Source organism: Xenopus laevis, chromosome 5L (genome assembly GCF_017654675.1).
Source record: "Xenopus laevis strain J_2021 chromosome 5L, Xenopus_laevis_v10.1, whole genome shotgun sequence".
Lineage (NCBI taxonomy): Eukaryota > Metazoa > Chordata > Amphibia > Anura > Pipidae > Xenopus > Xenopus laevis.
In genome coordinates this window covers 31,717,527-31,738,325 of record NC_054379.1, presented here as the reverse complement: position 1 = coordinate 31,738,325, position 20,799 = coordinate 31,717,527, and the positions used below count along the sequence as shown (strand labels likewise).

The 20,799-nt window shown below is 37.2% G+C and overlaps 1 protein-coding gene across 8 annotated transcripts in view; it reads left to right on the top strand.

The window, feature by feature from the left end:
* ehbp1.L (EH domain binding protein 1 L homeolog) overlaps positions 1-20,799 on the top strand; it is a 294,730-nt gene that overhangs the window by 256,975 nt on the left and 16,956 nt on the right. For all 8 annotated transcript variants that reach the window (XM_041562642.1, XM_041562641.1, XM_018262832.2 and 5 more), the window contains 2 exons: positions 17,589-17,688; positions 18,993-19,066. In XM_041562642.1, coding sequence (XP_041418576.1) covers positions 17,589-17,688; positions 18,993-19,066 — 174 coding nt within the window. The remainder of the gene's footprint in view (positions 1-17,588; positions 17,689-18,992; positions 19,067-20,799) is intronic.

The following is a 20,799-nucleotide window of genomic DNA, read 5'->3' as shown; positions in this document are numbered from 1 at the left end:
GTTTTATTAGAGTTTTTTTAATAAATTGCAGTTGGTTGCTCTGATGAGGATCATTATTGCAGCTCCTATTAAATATAATTAATAAATAAACAAACAAACAACCATGTGATACATAATCAATGGCATTTATTGAAAAATAATGTGAATGTCAACCCTACTTATAAATAATGGTTTCCCTCTAACGATTAGGGCAAATTCTGATAAATAAGTAGTTTTTTAAAGTGGAAAAAATCTGAATCCTTTATATGTTTGTATGTGTTTTTGGCACCAAAGCAGTTAATCCAAAATCTCTAAAGACTGAAATGAGATTTGCATTAACCTAAGTCACATTATTGTATTGTAAGATTAGTCTGGATGCATACCTGTGAAACGCGTTATCGGGACGGTCAGGAGATGAGAGTGATTTTCATTCCTTCCCATTTTACCAGCTTGTGAAATGTGATGTTTGAAATGCTTCTTTGAGGGAGAGCAGATTATGACTTGCATACTGACTTTCTGGGAAATGAGCTGTTGACATTCTTTTGGGTCATCATCCAAGATAGGAGGGTAACCACAAGGATTTAGCAGATAAATTCATCCAAAAAGACTTTTATCCATTTCACTGCAACTTGGAGACATTCATGTGGGCTAGCAGCATTAATGTAGGCTTTATAGCCCATCAAAGCCAGCCTTATGTTTAATAAAAATCAAATGGGCAGGATAATAACTTGCTTAGGTCTTCTAAGAGGTAATACTTTATTTACATAATTCTAGAGCATAAACCAATCTCCCTAACGCCATCCTTTCTCAAGGCTGTGTAGAACAGAGATGTTTTTGCTTCAAGATATGTTTTTGAATTGTAATCAACTTCATCTTTCTCCAATTCATCTCTGGCTCTTTGTAAATAATCGAATTTCAATTAAAGTCTTTATCATATTGTGTTTGAAGCGAAATGGCACTGTACAATCCTCTTTTTTTTCTTTTTTTTTTTTGTTCAATAGCAATTCAGCTCACTTGCAGTTCCATTCTGCTCTTCCCTTATTCAGGTGTCTGAGAAGGTCACAGATGACAGCATAAGGTGAAGTGAATAAATTGGTGTAAATTTTCTCGTATAAATGGGAGGAAAAAAAACTTTGTGACTTAGATTAGAGTGATACTATAGAGTGTCCATTGAGTAGGGGTTCCCACAATGCATTGTGCATTGCAGGAGCTAGCAAACACCCTGCTGCGTTAAAAAACTTCCAAAAAGACAAAAGCACAATGAAACAGAGAGCTTACCACCGGCAGCTTTCAAAACGACAAACTGGGCAAAACTATACATCTCCACCACTCCAATTTGGTCAGAATGCTAATGAGCTTGCTCTGATCTTTACTCGGCTTCCCGTGTTTTCTACATCTTCAAGGACCACATGGCGCTAGCAAAATAAAGACAACTAAATGAGAATTTCGAATGCTTTTTGTGTCGGGTCTTGGCGCTTTTCAACCAATGGCTTATTCTACAGCATAGAGAAAGGGAAAAAAAAAGAGATACAACAGGGGGTTGGGGTATAACCGCTCTGACGGAGGGAACTTTTTATTTATATTTTTAACAAAAGTAAATGAGTGAATGAGGAAAATATGAGAGAATTTCAGATTAATTTCCACTCCATCATATCAATGACACCTTCAGCCTCACTCACGCTCTCCTAACAAGAGAGCGAGATAAAAGATGAATGAGGCCGCGTTATTCACACTTTGTGTTTATTATGCATTTAAAGAAAAAAAAAAAAATGAGGCGCATAGGATATAAAAGGCACCAGGAAGTACTCGGTATTAGCTGTTGAGATCACTTGTTAATGGGATGATGTCTTTTAGCTCTTGTCACAAGATTATTAGAAAGGATGGGATTCTGTTTTCATCATTTCTCTGCCTGGAGAGCCTGTTGAGCACAAGTGTTAAAATACTGGTTTCTTGGTATTGTTCCACTTGCGAAGCACTGGCCCTTTATTGTAACACCTTCTGTGTCGTTAGCAGGTGATTTTATCCCAGATCTGTTACAGGCACTTCAATCTGAATGAACCAGGGAAATAACTGTGTAATTTATGCATATGCATTTACTTATTATTATTAGCAAGTTTTTGTAGTGCCAACATGTTGCAAGGTGCTGCCCAAAACCAGGATACACATCAAACATACAGGCTACGTACAAATAGCGACCCTGCTCATAAGAGCTTGCAATGTTAAAAACGTAGAGGGCAGCTATATAATGAAAGGGTTTATTGTTTGGCAGCTAGAGGTTCTTTTATATGCAGAAATTGAAATGATATATACTATTTTGAAATTTTAGGAGTTTAGGAAAATAAATATAATCGCTCCTGGGCTCCTGCACCCTCAAAATAAAGCTATGAATCTATCTAGTCCAAAACTCCTCTATAAACGTGCTGTTTTCTTTTGTATTTTATGGTGCATTTGTTATTATGCCTTATAAAGATATTTGATTTCTAATCCAGAAAGCCTGAATTACCAGAAGGCCACCTCCAGTAGGGTTCATTTTAAAGGGATACTTTCATGGGAATATTATTTTTCAAAACGCATCCGTTAATAGTGTTGTTCCAGCAGAATTCTGCACTGAAATCCGTTTCTCAAAAGAACAAACACATTTTTTTATATTTAATTTTGACATTTGACATGGGGCTAGACATATTGTCAGTTTCCCAGCTGCCCTCAGTCATGTGACTTGTTCTCTGATAAACGTCAGTCACTCTTTTCTGCAAGTTGGAGTAATGTCACCACCCTCCCTTTCCGCCCCAGCAGCCTAACAAGGAACAATGGGAAGGTAACCAGATAGCAGCTCCCTAACACAAGATAACAGCTCCCTGGTAGATCTAAGAACAGCAGTCAATAGTAAAATCCAGGTCCCACTGCGACACATTCAGTTACATTGAGTAGGAAAACATATTGAGTTTCATAAAACAAAAGTGATGAGTAAGATATGTTTACAACAGCATTGACTAGAACATGGGACCACCATCCCATAAACAAGAAGAGAGCATTGGAAGAAACAACTTTATGATTATTGCTCTTTAAATGTTTTTATTGAATTTTCATTCAAACAGATCATGGCGTAATGATGTGCGGGCCGGCCCGATACCCTCGGGACCCGCGAGTCAGGTGGGTTCGGGCCAACCTCGCACTCTTCTTCATAGGTGAGTGTGGGTTGAGCTCTTCTCCTGCTCTCCCCGCCACCGTCAAATGCCGGCTTCCGACTTCTTCTTTTAAAGATGCTGCACCTGCTTGCCCCGCCCCTCTTGTGACATAATTGGTGGGGCGGGTCTATAAAAGGAACCCGGAAGTCAGGTGCGGGTCGGGGAAATCTGACCCGCACATCACTATTGTGGCAGTATCATTACAGCCGACTAATGAACATACAAATGAGGTATACAAGAGATAATGAACAGAAATAAAGCAAAATAAGTGTAATACAGATAGTTTAAAACAAACTGTGAGAAATAATTAAAAACCATTGCAGCTATTCTGAAATTAAAAGTGAATCAGACCAAAGATTTGAGATTTATGTCTAGGAGGTCCTGAAAATTAGACCAAGGGGGTTATTTATTAAAGTCCAAATGGCAGAAATTTAAAAAATTAGTTTTTTTTTTTACTATATATTTTTACTAGAAAAATACCAAATTTTTAGTGGAAAAAAAAAATCTAGAATTTAAAACTAGATTTACTATATCCCAAGGATGGAAAAAGTCTAAATCCGGAATCTCAGACCTGCCGAGTTGTATATAAGTCAGTTGGAGAGGTCCCTATGCTATTTGGAGATTTCTGTGGTCTGCGCTAAAATTAGCTAAAAAATCCAACTATTTTGAAAATTTTTGGGCAAAAATCTGAAAAAAAATCAAGCGATTTGGGGAAAATCTCTGAAAAAAGCATATAATTCGGATTTTCGCTCAATTTTATCAAATTTGTCCTGATTCTATTAAATTGTGCTTTTTTTATTAATAAATAAGGTTAAATCATGGATTCTAGTTTGGCCAGATTTATTTGATTTATATACTCAATTTGGATACTGATAAATAAGGCCCCAAGTGTCTAAGAAGACCTGTTTCTGCAATTTTAACCCTGACTGCTTCTTGCCAACAGAGAAGATTTAAAGTGATGGGAAAATCTGTGCTGAATTCATGAAACGCATTGAAATCAACGGGCGGCAAAATAATTTTGACATGCTGCAATTTTTATATGACTTTTTATTCCAAATTCCTTAAAGTCAATGGGTGTTTGAATCATTGAAACGCGCGACAATTTTTATGCATGCGGAAATTTAGACTAGCAACAATAATTGTTTTTTTGGACGCACCGGTGAATTGTCGTCACAGTTTCGCGAATGAATTCATTTGTGAAGCAGTATGGAAATTTGCCGTATATTCGTGGCTGCCGATTTTATTAGCCCATCACTAAAGGTTTAACTGGCAAAGGATCTCCTTCAAAGAAGGAGTTTGCTCCGACAACCAAAAAGAAATATATATATATATCACTTTATGATTAATATTCTGCCTCTATCTAATTTTCTTTCAGAGTTGGTCTGATTTCATTTTTATCTCTCATACTATTGGGGTGGTAGAAAGGATTGCAGTGATACAATCCATGCTATGGATATTATGCAGGGGTTCTGCTCCAGGAACACAAAATATAAACATACTGTTTAGAAATCCATGAAGTTTTGTATATTCAACTCTCAAATTTTCTGCTCTTTTTTGGATTATCATTTTTCCATAGTTTTTGTAGTCATCTGTTTCGTCATATTACTATCCAGTGTTGGTAAATATACTTTTTTATTATGTAGTGTAGCCCATAACTAATAAATATACTATATGTTATATATAATTTGCTACATATTATAATGGAATTTGCATTATATCGGGCCAAAAGTAAAAAAAAAAAAAGTTCTGATTTAAATATGGAGATTTTGATTTGAATTTAGCCATAGGAAGTATGCCCTGTTGCCCATTTCATTTTGCATTAGAGTTGAATAAATGATGTGCCATTGATGCTTGAAGCAACTGATAGTAACTACCAGGCTACTTCCTTCTGAAGATCTCTTTTAATGGTTCCAGGAGAATGTGTTAAAGATTATTGTTATGTCCCTCCCAGATGCATAACTAGGGGGTTATTTATCAAAGTCCGATGTTATCTCAACATTTTCTGCTACAAACTCCGATCAAATCCGCTCAGGTTTTTTACGCTTATTTATTATTACATTTTCCCAAAATGTTATTTTGCGGGGGGAAAAAAGATTTTTTTCAGATTTTTCACATGAAAACTCCGATTTATTATGCTCTTTTTGCCTGAAAACTTCTGGGTATTGCCAGGCCGGATTTGTGGTGAGGCCACATAGGCCCGGGCCTAGGGCGGCACATTTTTGGGGGCGGCATGCCGCCCAGCCGCTCTGTGGGGAGCATGCGCTCCCCAGTGCTCCGGCGCTCGCACGCTTTTGCACCAGCGTATGGTAATGCGGGCGGGCGCTAGGACCGTGCGGAGCGCACGGCCTCGGGGCGCCCGTCCAGCGAATCCGGCGCTGGGTACTGCACGAAACCCAACGCACATCAAAAAATCATTGTGACTTCTCCCTTTGACTTATATGCAACCTCGACTAGTCTGAGATACCAGATTTTCAGATTCAGACTTTTCCATCCTCTGGGTTTACTAAATTCCGAAAAAATCGTGGTTCTATAAAAATCACAATTTTTTGGGGGGGGATTTTTGCATTCTGAGTTTAGTAAATAACCCCCTAGAAGTTATTGGACTCTAATCTTTTTTTTAATTAGGTCACATTCCTTTTTTTAAATATGATGTGATTTCCATAGACGTACGGAAATCATAAATTAAACTGTCTCTTTATCATTCTGTTGGTGATAAAGCATTTTATTACTCAGCAGATGTATAAACGCAAATATTCCATATGGTATTTCAGATTGTCCTGTTACGTTCTGGGCTTGTGCTTTATTTAGCCTGTTCCCCATTTTAATAGCTCTCCTGTATCTACAGTCATGTCTGCAACGTGCAGTTGAATCAGCGATGAATGTCCTGTATGTCATATAAAAGAACAAAAGTCTGGCGGGATTCTAAAAGTAATATAGCAAATGGCGCCAGAGAGACAGAAAACAACACACGCATTTTTACTACACTCCAGCAATGTGCAATTTGTTGTTCTCATTAAAAAAAGAAAAATTAAAATAATTCATCTTATTCATAGGAGCTGATGATTGGACTGTTCCTTGTGGTCAGATGAGCTAAGCAAAACCGTTTGAAAGGTGTTGAGTTTCCTTTTCAGATGTGCCTTCTGCTTTTCATCAAATCTTTACTAATTGGGTTCATTTTGTTATCAAATTGATAGACGACGGGATGATTTCTGCTGTCATTTGCAATCAAGAAAACTCTGTGATTCTAGACGACTGATTTTTAATTATCCCACCTCTTTAACCATCACAGGTTTCAAGTCCTGTTGTAAAATGTATCTGCTTTCATGTGGGAGAATGTTAAACAGACAGAGTTATAACTTCGAGGTGTAACAGACCCTGGGACTGCTGAGGGGCCTGGCAGTGTAAACTGGCCCTTGACTAAAGATTTATTTGTGGAAAACATTTTTTTTGAGTGACCCTAAACTGATTTTGCTGTGTGACTTTTATACCAATGTTAATATATTATATTTTTCACAGGAGGCTTCTTTGTGAAAATAATAAATACCTAAAGCCATACATACCTAAAACTATACCGAATCTCTAAATATGTGTGGTTTTTCTTTTTTTAAAAAAAATAATTCTAAAAATTCAAGATTTATTAAGTGTAAAAACCACGAAAACCGCTATTACAAAACGTTGCTGGGTTAAAGTTGTCATGGTCCTATAGAAGTCTATGGGAGCTGCTCTGATTCTATTAGAGCATTTTAAAGGAACAGTAACACCAAAAAATTAAAGTGTTTTAAAGTAATAAAAATATCATGTACTGTTGCCCTGCATTGATAAAACTGATGTGTTTGCTTCAGAAACACTACTATAGTTCATATAAACAAGCTGCTGTGTAGCAATGGCGGAAACTGAAAAAAGTCTATATGGCACAGGTTAAATAGTGGATAACAGATAACACCATTATGTTCTACAGAGCTTATCTGCTGTGTAACCTGAGCCTTTTCTCCTTTGAATGGCTGCCCCCATTGCTACACAGCAGCTTATTTATATAAACTGTAGTAGTGTTTCTGAAGCAAATACTGCATTATATTTTTATTACTTTAAAACAATTGTTTTTTTGATGTTTCTTTTCCTTTAAATCAATTCGGACTTTTTAGAGGTTTTCATTTTTTTTTTTTTTTGCAAATAATTGTCCCGAAAAGCTAACATTTTAGCAGTATCTATCTCAAAAGTGTTATATAAGTTAAAAGCTGCAATATATTGTATTCCGAATGTCCAGCTCTAAACTCAGTGACAAAATTCCTAATCGTTTCTTTACACGTTCAGTGGTTGGGCTAAAACTGCTCTTCCGCCCTCTCCTTTTCTCTCCTTCTCCCCATGCCCATGTTTTATTCTGATCTTGTAATACATTTCATGTCATTCGTAGTTTTAGAGTTAGTGCGTTTAGTCGTCGTTTCTAAAACCGACCTTTGATAAATAGGCCTCCACTTTTACCTTCCACCTGTTACTTCCTTTTCCTGTTTTTATCGTATTCCCTTTATGTCTTATTGTTAAATGTAAAAGCTTCAAGTATGTTACAAAAAAAAAAATATATCAATCTCAAAACTGTTATAAAAGTTAAAACTTTTGTAGGCGTCCGCTGCAATAATGTTAACTTGTATTCTGAATGTCCAGCTCTAAACTCCTAATCCTTTCTTTACACATTCAGTGGTTGGGCTAAAACTGCTTTTCCACCCTCTCCTTTTCTCTTCTTCTCCCCATGCCCATTTTATTAACGACTAGAAAACAGCCCTCCTTTTATTTTTCAGTAACAAGCCTCCTTTAGCACTACAGCCTACTCCAAGTAATTAAATCAATCCTTTGTACTTACCATATTCTCCTCTAGTGACGGTACCAGATCTGATTATGTGCTTCATGCATATTCAAAGTGAGCCACTGACAGTTCTTTAATGAGCTGTTACTTAATCAATGCGAACAATGTTCATCTTGTTTTTTTTTCTTCCAGTTATTTTTTTCCATCCTTCTTCCACAAAAGTGCGCGGTATTTGGAGGGGGAAATTAAACATTCCTTATTCATGTACAATAAAAAATATATTATACTTTTAGTAAATGTCTAAGCTGCTGAAGTTTCAGCCCTTTAAAAGCCTGATGGACAAATTGGATTACTAGTATTGGATTAAATAACAAATGGGTAGAGGAAAGAATTGAGGGGAAAAAACTGCGATCCCAGGCACTTATATTTTATTCTTTGCTCCACAGAAGGCTGAAAGGTTGTTTAGCCGATTTGAAAAGTCAGGATCAATTTGTGATGCTTCAAATTTGTTAGAAAATGCTTACATTTTCTGTATTCTGTAGTGAAAACGTCCCCTTATTGACTCTAAGGGGGTTATTTACTAAACTCCGAATGCAAAAATCCCGAAAAAATTCATGATTTTTTTATTTATAAAATCAGACCTTTAAAAAATCACGAATATTTGGAATTTATTAAACGCAGAGGATAGAAAAGTCCGAATCTGAAAATCCGGCATCTCAGACCGGTCGAGGTTGCATATAAGTCAAGGGGAGAAGTGCCAATGATTTTTTGATGTGCACTGGGTTTCTTGCAATATCCTGAAGTTTTCTGAGTTTTCAGGTGAAAATTCCGAAAAAATCTTGAAATTCGTGAAAATTGGATGAAAAGATCCGAAAAAATCTTGATTTTTTTAACGCAAAAAACGCACATTTTCGGGAAAATATAATAATAAATAAGCGTAAAAACCCCTAGTGGATTTGATCGGCGTTTGTAGCAGAAAATATTGAGATAAATTCAGACTTTGATAAATAACCCCCTTAATGTCATCTAATGTGAAATATCTGCCTCCCATAGTTATATTTCTAAATTATTAATCTGAATAATTATATATAAAACTTATTTTCCCCTTTCCTGCTAGATACATCTCCAGCACAAACCCAAACCATATGTTTTTTGTTTTTCATTTAGTCAGTTCAAAGTCAAATGGTTGCCTAATTGGCAGCCTGCTAAAAACATTACTATATTTCAGACGTAAATGAAAAAAAAATGAAACGTTTTCCTATTAACAAAATATAACAAAGGAAATATTGCTTTTATCTAATTTCGATCTTTAGTACATAGAGTTTATGATACTGCCAGTTTTCAGCTTGTGGAATAATCTACCTTTATGTATGCCCTAAAAAGTTTTTTTTTTCCCCAGCAAGTTAAAGGAAGAGAAACAGGGTAATTTATATTTTTTAGACTAAGGATTTGTGCTCTATTTCTTTGGCCAATTCCTTATGACAGCAATATGACACAGCAGGAGGCCATGCAGACGGATATGTTATGGCCAAACAGACAGCGACAATAGCAATTGAGGCAAGACTGAAGATGACCATAACAATAAATATGTATAAAACCAAAGTACATATGATTTGCAATATGTGTATGCAGGGCTCACTGCCAAAACAATATTTATGCTTTAAGGTTTGTCATTCGGCAGGCTTGAAAATTTAATCTGATAATGCACCATCTCAGCCATTGTATGATGTATCGAAGGTAAGGAATTGAGGGGATCCAGATCTTCTCTTCACTTCTTGCTGTAAGTCCAAACCAGCAGAACAAAAGTGGATATCGTATGGGTTCGACCAAAGTATGGCCATCTTAAAGGAGAATTCAACCCTAACGTTAAAAAAAACCCTACCCCCCATAGACCCCCCTCCCTCCTCCCCCCAGCCTAAGTGTTACCCCGGGCAATGCCCCTAACGTTTAACTTACCCCTCTGTGCAGATTCAGGCATCGGAGTTCACGGACGCCATCTTCAGCCGCTTCGGTAATCTTCGGAATGAGACTGGTGACAACTGCGCATGCACCAAAACTCACAAACATTGCCAAATCGCCAGTCTCATTCTGAAGTTTACCGAAGCGGCTGAAGATGGCGTCCGTGAACTCCGATGCCTGAATCTGCACCGAGGGGTAAGTAAAACGTTAGGGGCATTTGCCGGAGTAACACTTAGGCTGGAGGGAGTAGGGGGGTCTATGTAGGGTAGGGTTTTTTTAACGTTAGGGTTGAATTCTCCTTTAAAACTACAAACTGAGTGAGGAAAAGGATAGGAAGTCTTCCTAATAAATAATTCTTTATAGTTACTTTAGATAAATACAGAGAGAAAATACAATTGAAGGTATAGTGGCCCTTTAAAAAGTTTACTATGCGATTAGAAAGGGACTGGTATTGCTATCAGTGACAAAACACACTAAGGGGCTGATTTATTAAGGATCATGTTGTGTTTCCCATGAAAAATTTTAGGGTTTTTTTTTATCAAAACTTAGAATTTTTTGAGATTTATTATACCCCGACCCTGGCAATAGCTTGAATCTGAAAATACTCCAGCTAAAACCTGTCAAGGTCATGTGGGAGTCAATGGCAGAGGTCCCTTGAACCATTTGAAGATGTTAATAGCATTTGTGGTGTTTGCGGTTTTTTTGTTTTGTAGGGTTTTGACGAAGATTCGATCAGTTTCGAGTTTTCAGGTTGTTAACCCCGAACTCGCTGATTCAAGTTTTTTCCATTCAAGCTTTTTTATTAAATAAGAAACCATTTGAGTTGTGAGTTCATTCAAGGTATAAAAAACTCTTAAATATCAACCTTTGATAAATAACCCACTAAGGGGCTGATTTACTAAAATTCAGATTTGCTTTTTTCCCCCCACAAATTGTATATTTTCTCAAAAAAAGGATATTTCTTAAGTGTAAAAACCAAAAAAAAACCTCTCAAACAAAACCACGCCAGGAACAATCTAGAGCCTATAGCAGTCAATGGGGGCTGTGCTGATCTTATTCAGACTTTTAAAGGTTTTCGAATTTATTTTTACAAAAAGCTCAACTTTTTTTTTTTTTTTTTTTAGGGATTGTAGAGATATTCATATGTTTTTCGGATTTTTAAGCATTTTCTTTTCATTTGCGCTTTTTATATTTGGATCTTTTAATAACTTTCATGGCATTCGTGGCATGAGAGAAACAGAGTTAAGTGTGGTTTCTAAAAGCTCTAATACCACTAAAATTCAACCTTTAATAAATGGGCCTCTAAGCAGGGCCAGAACTAGGGGTGGGCAGAGTAGGCACGTGCCTAGGGCGCAAAGCTGGGGGGGGGCACCTGTTCTGTTGCCTACCCATGTCCAATCTCCTCTCTCCCCGGTTTTTATGTGCTTCCGTGCATGCCAATTTGGGCTTCCGTGCACCGATTCACAAGCGCACCTGGCTGGTCTGGCCCGGTTCTGCCTCTAAGGCTAATAGCAAATGGGCATTTTGACTGCCACTGCCCTCCAACAGAGAACATGATCACTACAAAGATCATTTTTGCACACTTTTCCGTATAGGAAATGAGATGAAATATTGCAAAGTAGGTTTATAAATTTAGTACCAGGTGTGGGGATCTGACAGATATGTTCCTTCCACCCGAAAGAACAAAACATGTTAAACCAGATTCAGCTGCTTCTCAGTAGGCGTCATAACTGCTTACACGTCTCATATACAGGCTTGTCCAGGGATTCATTTCTAGAGGATGTATTTATGCGAACAATGGTGTCTTTCAAAAATGTGTATTTTTAAATATGCACAAATGTCACATTTTAAAGTACCAAATGCCAATATTCTGGTTAATATGAATGACTCGCAGACTCCATACCAGGCGTGGTTGAGTGCGGTGAGAGGGGCAGACATGGATGACATTGCAGTTAGGAAGTTGCCCTTTAATAACAAGAAAATGTTATAAAGTCACATTTTGACAGAAAAAGCCACCGTGTATAACCTGCATGTAAGTCCTATTTGACGTTTTTTAGCTCAGGCACATTTTTTGCTTTTTGTCACAATAATTCTCATCAGCCAACCAAAGGGATTGTGTGATTGCACCAGTCTGTGGCCTTGAGGGGGACACAAAATACAGAAAGTTTTGGTCCTCACACACCCTGTCTTGTAGGCTAGACAGAGATGCCTGGTGCTCACTGGTGGAGCTCCGGCCACCTCCCAATAGACCTTGCAAACAAAGAAATCCAATGGCACACAAGACTTATGCAACACCTCAAGTGTTTATTGCAGAGTGCGGTGCAACGTTTCTGGGCAAACCCCTTTGTCAAGCAAGGGAGAAGTGAGCAGGGAAGGGGGCCACAAGCGGAGGCAGCCTAGGGGCGCCCGGTTTGTAAATCTAGGCCTGAGTGGATTAAGAGGAGTAGTAAAATACAGCAGATCCCTTGTGCCCCAGTCTCTCTTGCAACTGTCACATCTGCTGTTTTGTAGTTACGCCGCTGATTTTGAAATTGTTTATTTAAAGGATCAGTAACATCCATTTTTTTTATTAAAAAATTCGCTAGTGTAAAATGAAAAAAAAAACAACACAAAGACATATTAAACATTTAAATCGCTAAGTCTTTATTAAGAAATAACTTACCGAAACTCCACTTGCGCGCCTCTGCAGAAAAGGCAACAGGGCGACAATCCATCGTGCAGCGATCGATTTCTCCTCCCTGGCTATCCCCTATAAGGAAAGCTGGGAGGAGAATTTGAGCGCCGCAAGATGGATGGCCGGATCGCCTTTTCTGAAGATGAGCGCAGGCGGAGTTTCGGTAAGTTATTTCCTAATAAAGACTTAGCTATTTAAATGTTTAATATGTCTTTGTGGGGGGGGGGGTTCCATTCTACACTAGCTGGTCCTTTAAGCTCACTACATTAGTGTAACACTGTAACTGTGTTTGCTTAGCGCCAACCAACATTTAGGGGCAGATTTATCAAGGGTTGAATTTTGAGTTCATGGGAGTTTTTTAAAGACTCCCATAACCCGACCAATCAAATTTTTTAAACATTTTTTTAATTTCAGGTGAATTAGATCAACCCGCAAACTCGAATCCAAATTGATCCCAGGATTTAGGTGACGAATAGTCAAATTTGATTTCTGAAAGGTCCAGTGTATGATGAATTTCAAAAATTTAATTCGATTTTATTTTTAAAAAAAACTCAAATCGAATTTTAATAATTCCCTAGTCGAATTTGACAGTTTTGGCCATAAAAAAAGTGAAAATTAAAATTCTAAATTAAAATTTTTATTTCAACCCTTGATAAATCTGCCCTTTAGTGTCACATTTATCAAAGACTAAGGTCAGAGATTTGTGTTAAGGCTATTAGGGTTTCCCCATTTGCTGATCTATGTCATAAGATTCGATTTTTTTTTTTTTTTTTGCGATCCCGAATACTAGTTTTCCAGATCTGTGATATAAGAACTTCAATCGATTTCTTCTTCCCAACTCAGGTCTATCAAAATGCCATAGAAATAAATGGGAATTGTATGTTCTAATTTTGATAATGAGATATTTTGTTCAAATGTAAATAATATAATAAAACCCAAATATTCAAGTCTCTTTGAGATGTCACTTGACTCCTGAAAAGGCTGGAGACTGCATGGGATAAAAAAAAAAAAAAATGAAATTACCAGGAATATTCAAGTGGACCTGTCACCCAGACACAAAAATCTGTATAATAAAAGTCCTTTTCAAATTAAACATGAAATCCAATTTCTATTTTTTATTTAAGCATTCATAGCTGTTGTAAACTCATTTAAAAATCTCAGCTGTCAATCAAATATTGTCTGCCCCTCCTCTATGCCCTGGGCATAGAGGCGGGGCAGACAATTACTTTCACTTTCCATTCAGCACTTCTTAGATGTCACTGCTCCCCACACATTCCCCCAGTTCTCTTTACCATATAACTGTGTGACCAGGACATGGGGATGGACATCAGGTCCCCCATTCTGGTGCACAAACAAAATTCTGAGATGATACAAGACTTGCCTTAATAACAGTGTCCACAAAACGGCTGCTGCCTGATTGCTATAATTTTGAAATCCCAGACTGATGGAAAAAATATTCAAATAATTTATATAGTGTAATTAAAGTTCATTTTGCGTGACTAATGTGATAAAATAGGATTTTGAATATTTTTTTTGGGTGACGGGTCCCCTTTCAAGTATAATTTCATTGATGGAATTCGCTTGAGATATTTTTTTAAAGGAGGAGATTTAAGATTAGTTTATTGCTTGGCACAACAATGTGATATAAAAGGTATATTACTCTGTTTTTTTGTTACTTGTATTGAGCAGTTTATATTTTCCCAGAGATTTTGAGGTGTGTGTTTTACTTTACCACTTTATAAATAAAACATACTAAATTGTATATGACAGTTGCTGGGTCCTCTGTCAGCCAAATAATGAAATACTCTTCTGACCAGATGCACCTGGACCTTCATTTAGGGAGTCTTAAGAATTTTTATTGGGAAGCAGATAAATTATTTTGATTAGGCTATGGGCTAAGTATAAGGAAATAGCTTGTTAAGTCACACATTGTGCAGGGAAGAGATCTCTTTGTGTAGTATAGAGAGCTTCTTTCTTATCTGTTATTAGTTATTGACAAACCATTATCTTTCTGGTTTTCATGAATTTTAGCCCAGCCAGTGTTTGGAGTCCTAAGGCAAGAAGGAAAATAATTGAAAAATAAAATGTATATTACATTTCAGCGCAGTAAGATGACACAGATGATACAAAGATGAAGGTGAAGATTTAGATAATATAGAAACATCTTTGTGTGCAATGTTAGATATATAGAACACTGAATATCCAGCCATTGTCTTTTTTTTTGTCATTAACTCTGGTGTAATGGACCAGCAAAGCATTTCCTAAGGCTGATAAATTTATTCTAATATTATTAAACAGTTCTTTTCTATATAATACAATACTGTTCCTTATTGTTAGTTTTCCCATTATTTTCCTGAAATAATGACTTTGTGTTTTTGTGAGAGGGGTTTCCCTTAGAGACCACAGCTCTAGCAAAAGCTTCCAAGAAAGTCCACGTTCCCCTCCCCATACTGTAAGGAAACCTTGTGAAGCAGAACTGTACTTTTTTTGTCAATTCTGCAGTTTCTGAAGGTTTTAGGTTTTACAGTAGCCTCTGGTTGGCAGGTGGCTTCCACAGTGGGTAAAACATCTGCTCAGCGGTGGGAAGACTCTACCATTTCGCATTTTGGCATAGTAAAAACATTCAATGCTGGGTGCAGTGTTCCTTCTGTTCCATTTCATATCTGTTCTCTTAAATGATCGTTCATAAAGAACCTGTTTAACTATCCCTTCCACAAATTTACTCACCTACAGCTTATACTCACCTGAATTCTTATAATTCTTATAAAATAATTTGATTAATTTCATAGGTTTACCAATCTGCCTGCTTATATCACCTTTAAATGTGGTTTCATATTGTTGCCTGGCACTATACATAAATGTGTGCATTTTGGTTCTGCACATAAAAAGAATCTAAAATATATGAATTGAATTCCATCATATTGCATATGTTTCATAATGGTTTTTCCCCCCCAGTAAACCATTTTTCATTCAACTAGCTAAATTATAAATAAGGAATTTACATTAACGGTGGTGGCAGAAGAGGCTACAGTGGGGGAGATTAGTCGCCACTCTTCTTTGGGCGACTAATCTCCCCTATATGCCTTCCCATCAGCTGGAATGTAAATCACAGGCAGGATGGCACTCAGATCGCTTTGTCTTTCCGAAGTATCCTTGTGAGGCAGTTTTCAGGCGACTTCGGAAAACGAATCGTTCCGAGTGCCATCATGCCGGCGATTTACATTCTAGTCGGTGAGAAGGAATTTAGCGGAGATTAGCCCAAAGAAGAGGTGATTTGTCACTGGGCGACTACTCTCCCCCAGTAATCTTGTCTGCCACCACCTTAAGGGGCCTATTTATCATATTGGCATAGCCTGTATTTTACACCAGGTGCTGACATGTAAAAAAAAATGGAGTATTTAGAAAGTTGTGTATTGGTTTTTATTGGTTTTTAGCAACAAATCTGGCATTTGAAAATTCTATGGGAAAATACAGTGTTCATCCATCGCATTTTTAACATGATTTTATTCAGGAGTGACTTCTCCCTGAACCTTTTTGATGCTTACATTTTTCCCATTCAATAGTCCAATATACTGCAGCATACTGAAGTGAATCGCTTCTCAGAAGGTGATTTTATTGGCTCGAAACATATGAGCAGACAAAAAGTGTCAACCTTGTGTGGAATTACATTTTTCCCATTGGCATTAATAGATTCTGCAAGGTCTGAAGTGGTGTAATATATAATGAGATCAAATGTGGCATCAGGAAGAGTAAAATAAAACAACAGTAGGCCACTTATTGTACACAACATTTTACACAGTTTAAAAACACAAAATGTTTGTTACTTTTGCCGAGGACAAGCTATATAAGTCCACATGGAGCACTGGTGGAACATGAACATGTTGGACGAATTTGTGGCCTTTATGACCAAAGCTTGTCCGTACACTGAAAGATCGTTTGGCGAGATTTCCAAATGAGAGGATCTTTCCCCCCATATTCCCACCTTGAGATGGACTATTTCAGGCTTAATCACAACGGTTAAGGACCATATCAACAAGCGCTTTCCTAAGTATTTGATGCCAGTCCTACAGGAGCCTGTGGTGAGAATTTGTAGGTCATAATTTCATTCCAAAACCGCTATTAAAGCAGCCAGAACATTCCAAAAAAAGCAGTCACATCGTTATGTTTCCTGCTGTAGATCTGTTGTAATTGTTATTAACAAACCCTGGTGCCCTTATCCCTTCCATGAGTATCTCCAGTATGATCCCAGTCTTCTCTTGCTTCTAATACTATACCAAACTGTATTCTCTACCCCATATTAATCCAAAAGGATCTGTTCCAATATAAACTGGTACTGTTTCCCCACTAACCCCAGTCACATGACATCACTCCTGCACTTTGTCCTTAGTATCATGCTTTTATAGTCCCATAGTACTTTATATATGCTTTGCATTTGAATTCTATGTACATTGTCTAAAACAACAATACATCAACATACTGTATATATTATGATGACCTCTCCCGCTTCCAGCAAGGGGGTCTCAAAAAATTCAATCTACCCTTTGATTTTAAACCCAGCGTAGACTATTATACCCTGAAAAACAACAAATAAAGGAATATACTTTACATACCCATATTTAACCATTCTATCTTCGAAAATTACTTGTATGCACTATCTTTATTTTTATGTGTTTTTATTCGATTCAAAATAATAGGTTTAAGTCAGAAAATATGGAAGCAGTGTATTATATGTTGAGGCTGATGACAGGGTGGATCTTTGCCTCCTGTTTAGGACCTTCTGTCTCAGAACAAGGCTGTGTTGGTTCCAAATGTGGGAATATTTTCAATATAAAGGGTTTAATGAAATGGATCCTCACCTGTTGCCAGTGGGAGTTCTACCTTGAGTTGCATCAAATTAAATATACTGACAACATACGTTTTGCTTTTTCATAAGAAATATGCAATGCTAATGACAGTATTGTTAATGTTACCTAACCAAGGTGGTGTTTTACAGGACGGAATGCAGAAGAAGAAGAAGTGATGATGCAGGAGTGGTTTATGCTTGTGAACAAGAAAAATGCCCTAATCCGAAGGATGAACCAGCTTTCTCTTTTGTGAGTACACTCTTGTTAGTCCCCATTTATTTGACTTTACTACAGCCCAGCAATACCACAATAGCGTTGCACTTCTGTTCTTTATCACAGGTACAGCAGCTGAAGGCATTGATTTATTGCCCCTGTTCTAGAGCTTATTTTCAAGCCAGTTTAAGGTGGCCATAAATTAGAAAATAGAAAAATGATGCATTATTTTTTTATTATTATAATTTCTTTTTTTAGAGCCTTGTTTATCAAAATTCGATGTGTGTAATTTTAGTTTTTGTGTTTTTAAACCTTGACTAAACCCACATTTTAAAAAAGCACAAATGTCTCCATATTTAGTAAAAAAAATCAATATAAAAAATTCTAACAAATAAAAGTGTGGAATGGATACGGCAACAAAAATCTTGAAGTTCTAGTTCTTGTAAGAATTTTCGTATGCTTACATGTGAAAAAAAATCCTTAAAACCTCAAAGTAAGTACAGCTCCTGTTGGCTTCTACATGATCTGGCCAGCTTTTAGATGGCAAAGTTTTGTATTAGTTATTCGTTCTTTTTACACTAAATAAATATAGAAATTTTCATGGTTTAGAGTTGTTATTACTCTAATATACGATTTTTGGGCTAAAAAGGTCAAATAAGTAAAAAAACAAATAAAAATAAAACGACCGTTATTAAGTTGCCCATGCGTCTGTGATCATTTTCGATACAAAAGACAACGTTGAAGGGCACAAATATGTGTAAATAAAATACTGGCTTCTCAATATGGAATAAATACCACTTACTCTTTGTACTATGCATTTGATGATTAATACTCATACACAGGTCGTTTTCCTTTTACTCAGTAAAAGTAATATGGGTAATAGTGATTGAAAAAGTTTGCAGAGAGCTGTCTGGTTAGCAGTAGTTCATAAAGAGAAAAAAACTGTATTCTGTTGTATATTTACTTCATCATGAATGGTTGAAGAGTGGGCTAGTGCTAATATCTGTCAATGCAGATTTTGTTTTGAAACATCAAAACATGAGGAGAAAAGTTAAATAGAATGATAAATATAGGTTCTTTGCGCATGTGAACTAGCAGTTCTTACTGTGTATGTCAGACTACTATGGGCACAAATGGAAAAAGCTTTACAGTTGTTGGAAGCTCTGGTTGAAGGCCGATTTCTTGATTTGTGTATCAGTTGTTTGCAGTAGCTTAATGTTTCAGAGAAAAGTCAGTTATGAGTTCTCTAAATCAATTGAAGCTAAAGGTTCCTTTTAAGTGTTTAATGATTTAGTAATTAGCATATTGATGAACTTTGTTTTTCCTCCACTTGCCTATAGGGAAAAAGAACATGACCTAGAGAGGCGATTTGAACTACTCAACCGAGAGCTCCGAGCGATGTTAGCAATAGAAGGTAAGGCTTGTAAGGCACTTCAACTTGGAGCACAAACACCAATTTAGATGAAGTTGATAATTAAAAATGTATTTGCTTAGGGTCACGGTGATATTTTCTAATAAAACAAGGAAAAAAAAAAGCCCCTTGACTAGTTGGGCCATCTTGCTAGGAAGTTCTGTTCATCTCCAGGTTGATGCCATTCTGACATATTCAGCTTTCAATGAATTTAATTATGATAATGCCTAATGATTCTTTTTTAAAGATCTTGGTTATATAATTGTAATAGCTTAATCATCATATGAAAGACAAAGTGTATTATAGATGCAGTGTGTTTTGTATACCCGAGCCCCAAATACCATCTAATAGTTTAAATGTGTCAGCTGCTACTTATTGACCTCCCAGGCTATCTTTGGTCATTTCTTTCCTCACCTGATAAGGTAGCTGATCCATATTCAATCAATTGTAATTTGTTTAGAGCTTTGTTAGACGCTGGACAATTATAAACTTTAGCTTTGCTTTGAGGCAAGAAAGACAAATACAGTCGTGCTGGTGAGGGTAACCATCACTTGGGCGTAATCAATAAAACCTAACCTGACATGCAGAATAAGGGAAAAAGAGAAACAATATTAAAACCCATATTGTCTACTAAAGTATTATATAAGAGGCCTGTAACTATGGTATATTAGCACTTGTGCTTAAGGGCTCTTACTGACGAGCGGTTGAAGCTGCGCTCCCCTGCTTACCGTTTTTCTGCGTTCAGCCGCAGGGGAGCGCAGGAATAGACGCATTAAGTTCTTTTCAATGGGGCTGTACTCACACAGGCGCGTGTAGGCACCGAACGCAGGAAAAATTCAGCATGTTGCGTCTCAACCTGCGTTCGGCGCCTACACGCCCCTGTGTGAGTACAGCCCCATTGAAAAGAACTTAATGCGTCTAATCCTGTGCTCCCCTGCGGCTGAAAAACGCAGAAAAACGGAACGCAGGGGAGTGCAGCTTCAACCGCTCGTCAGTAAGAGCCCTAAAAGCACCAGCACTAAACTGCTGAATACACATATAAATGATGCCAGCTATTTGTGTGTACATTACAGTTACATCATTCGGGTTTGTAGACAGCAACTTAACTTGTGTTGTACCTAATATATTGCTAATGAGATCATTTTTTGTCAAGATGGCTGTTACTTAAAGGCAGAGACACACGTGGAGATTCGTGGGGGTTAAGTCGACCAGTAACAAATCGACTCTTCTTTGGCGACTAATCTCCCCACTATGCCGTCCCACCGGCTAGTATCGAAATTGCCGACGGGATGGCACTCGGAGCGCTCCGTCTGAAGTTTCCTTGTAAGGCAACTTCGGAAAACAAAGCGATCCGAATGCCACCCGCCGACTAACTGGCGGGGAGATTAGACACCCGAAGAAGAGGCGATTTGTCGACAGGCGATTGAATCTCCACGTGTGTCTCTGACCTAAAGGACCAGTGACAAAAAAAAAATATATTCTTATACACTTGAATAGATATACCATTAATTTCAATCTAGTACGTTTCTTTGAAGCGGAAGCTCTTATTTGAATGCAGTGTTTGCTTATCTGTTCACTCGTGGCAGGCATCTTTTATCTACATAAACACCCACCCATTCAGTCCTAGTTCACTAGCTCTTGCTGCTGCTCTTTGAGAAAATCACAGCAAATTAGAATTTGGGGGGGTTTTTTTTGCATTTTTAAGATTTATCAATTGAAAATAGACCCCTCTTTTT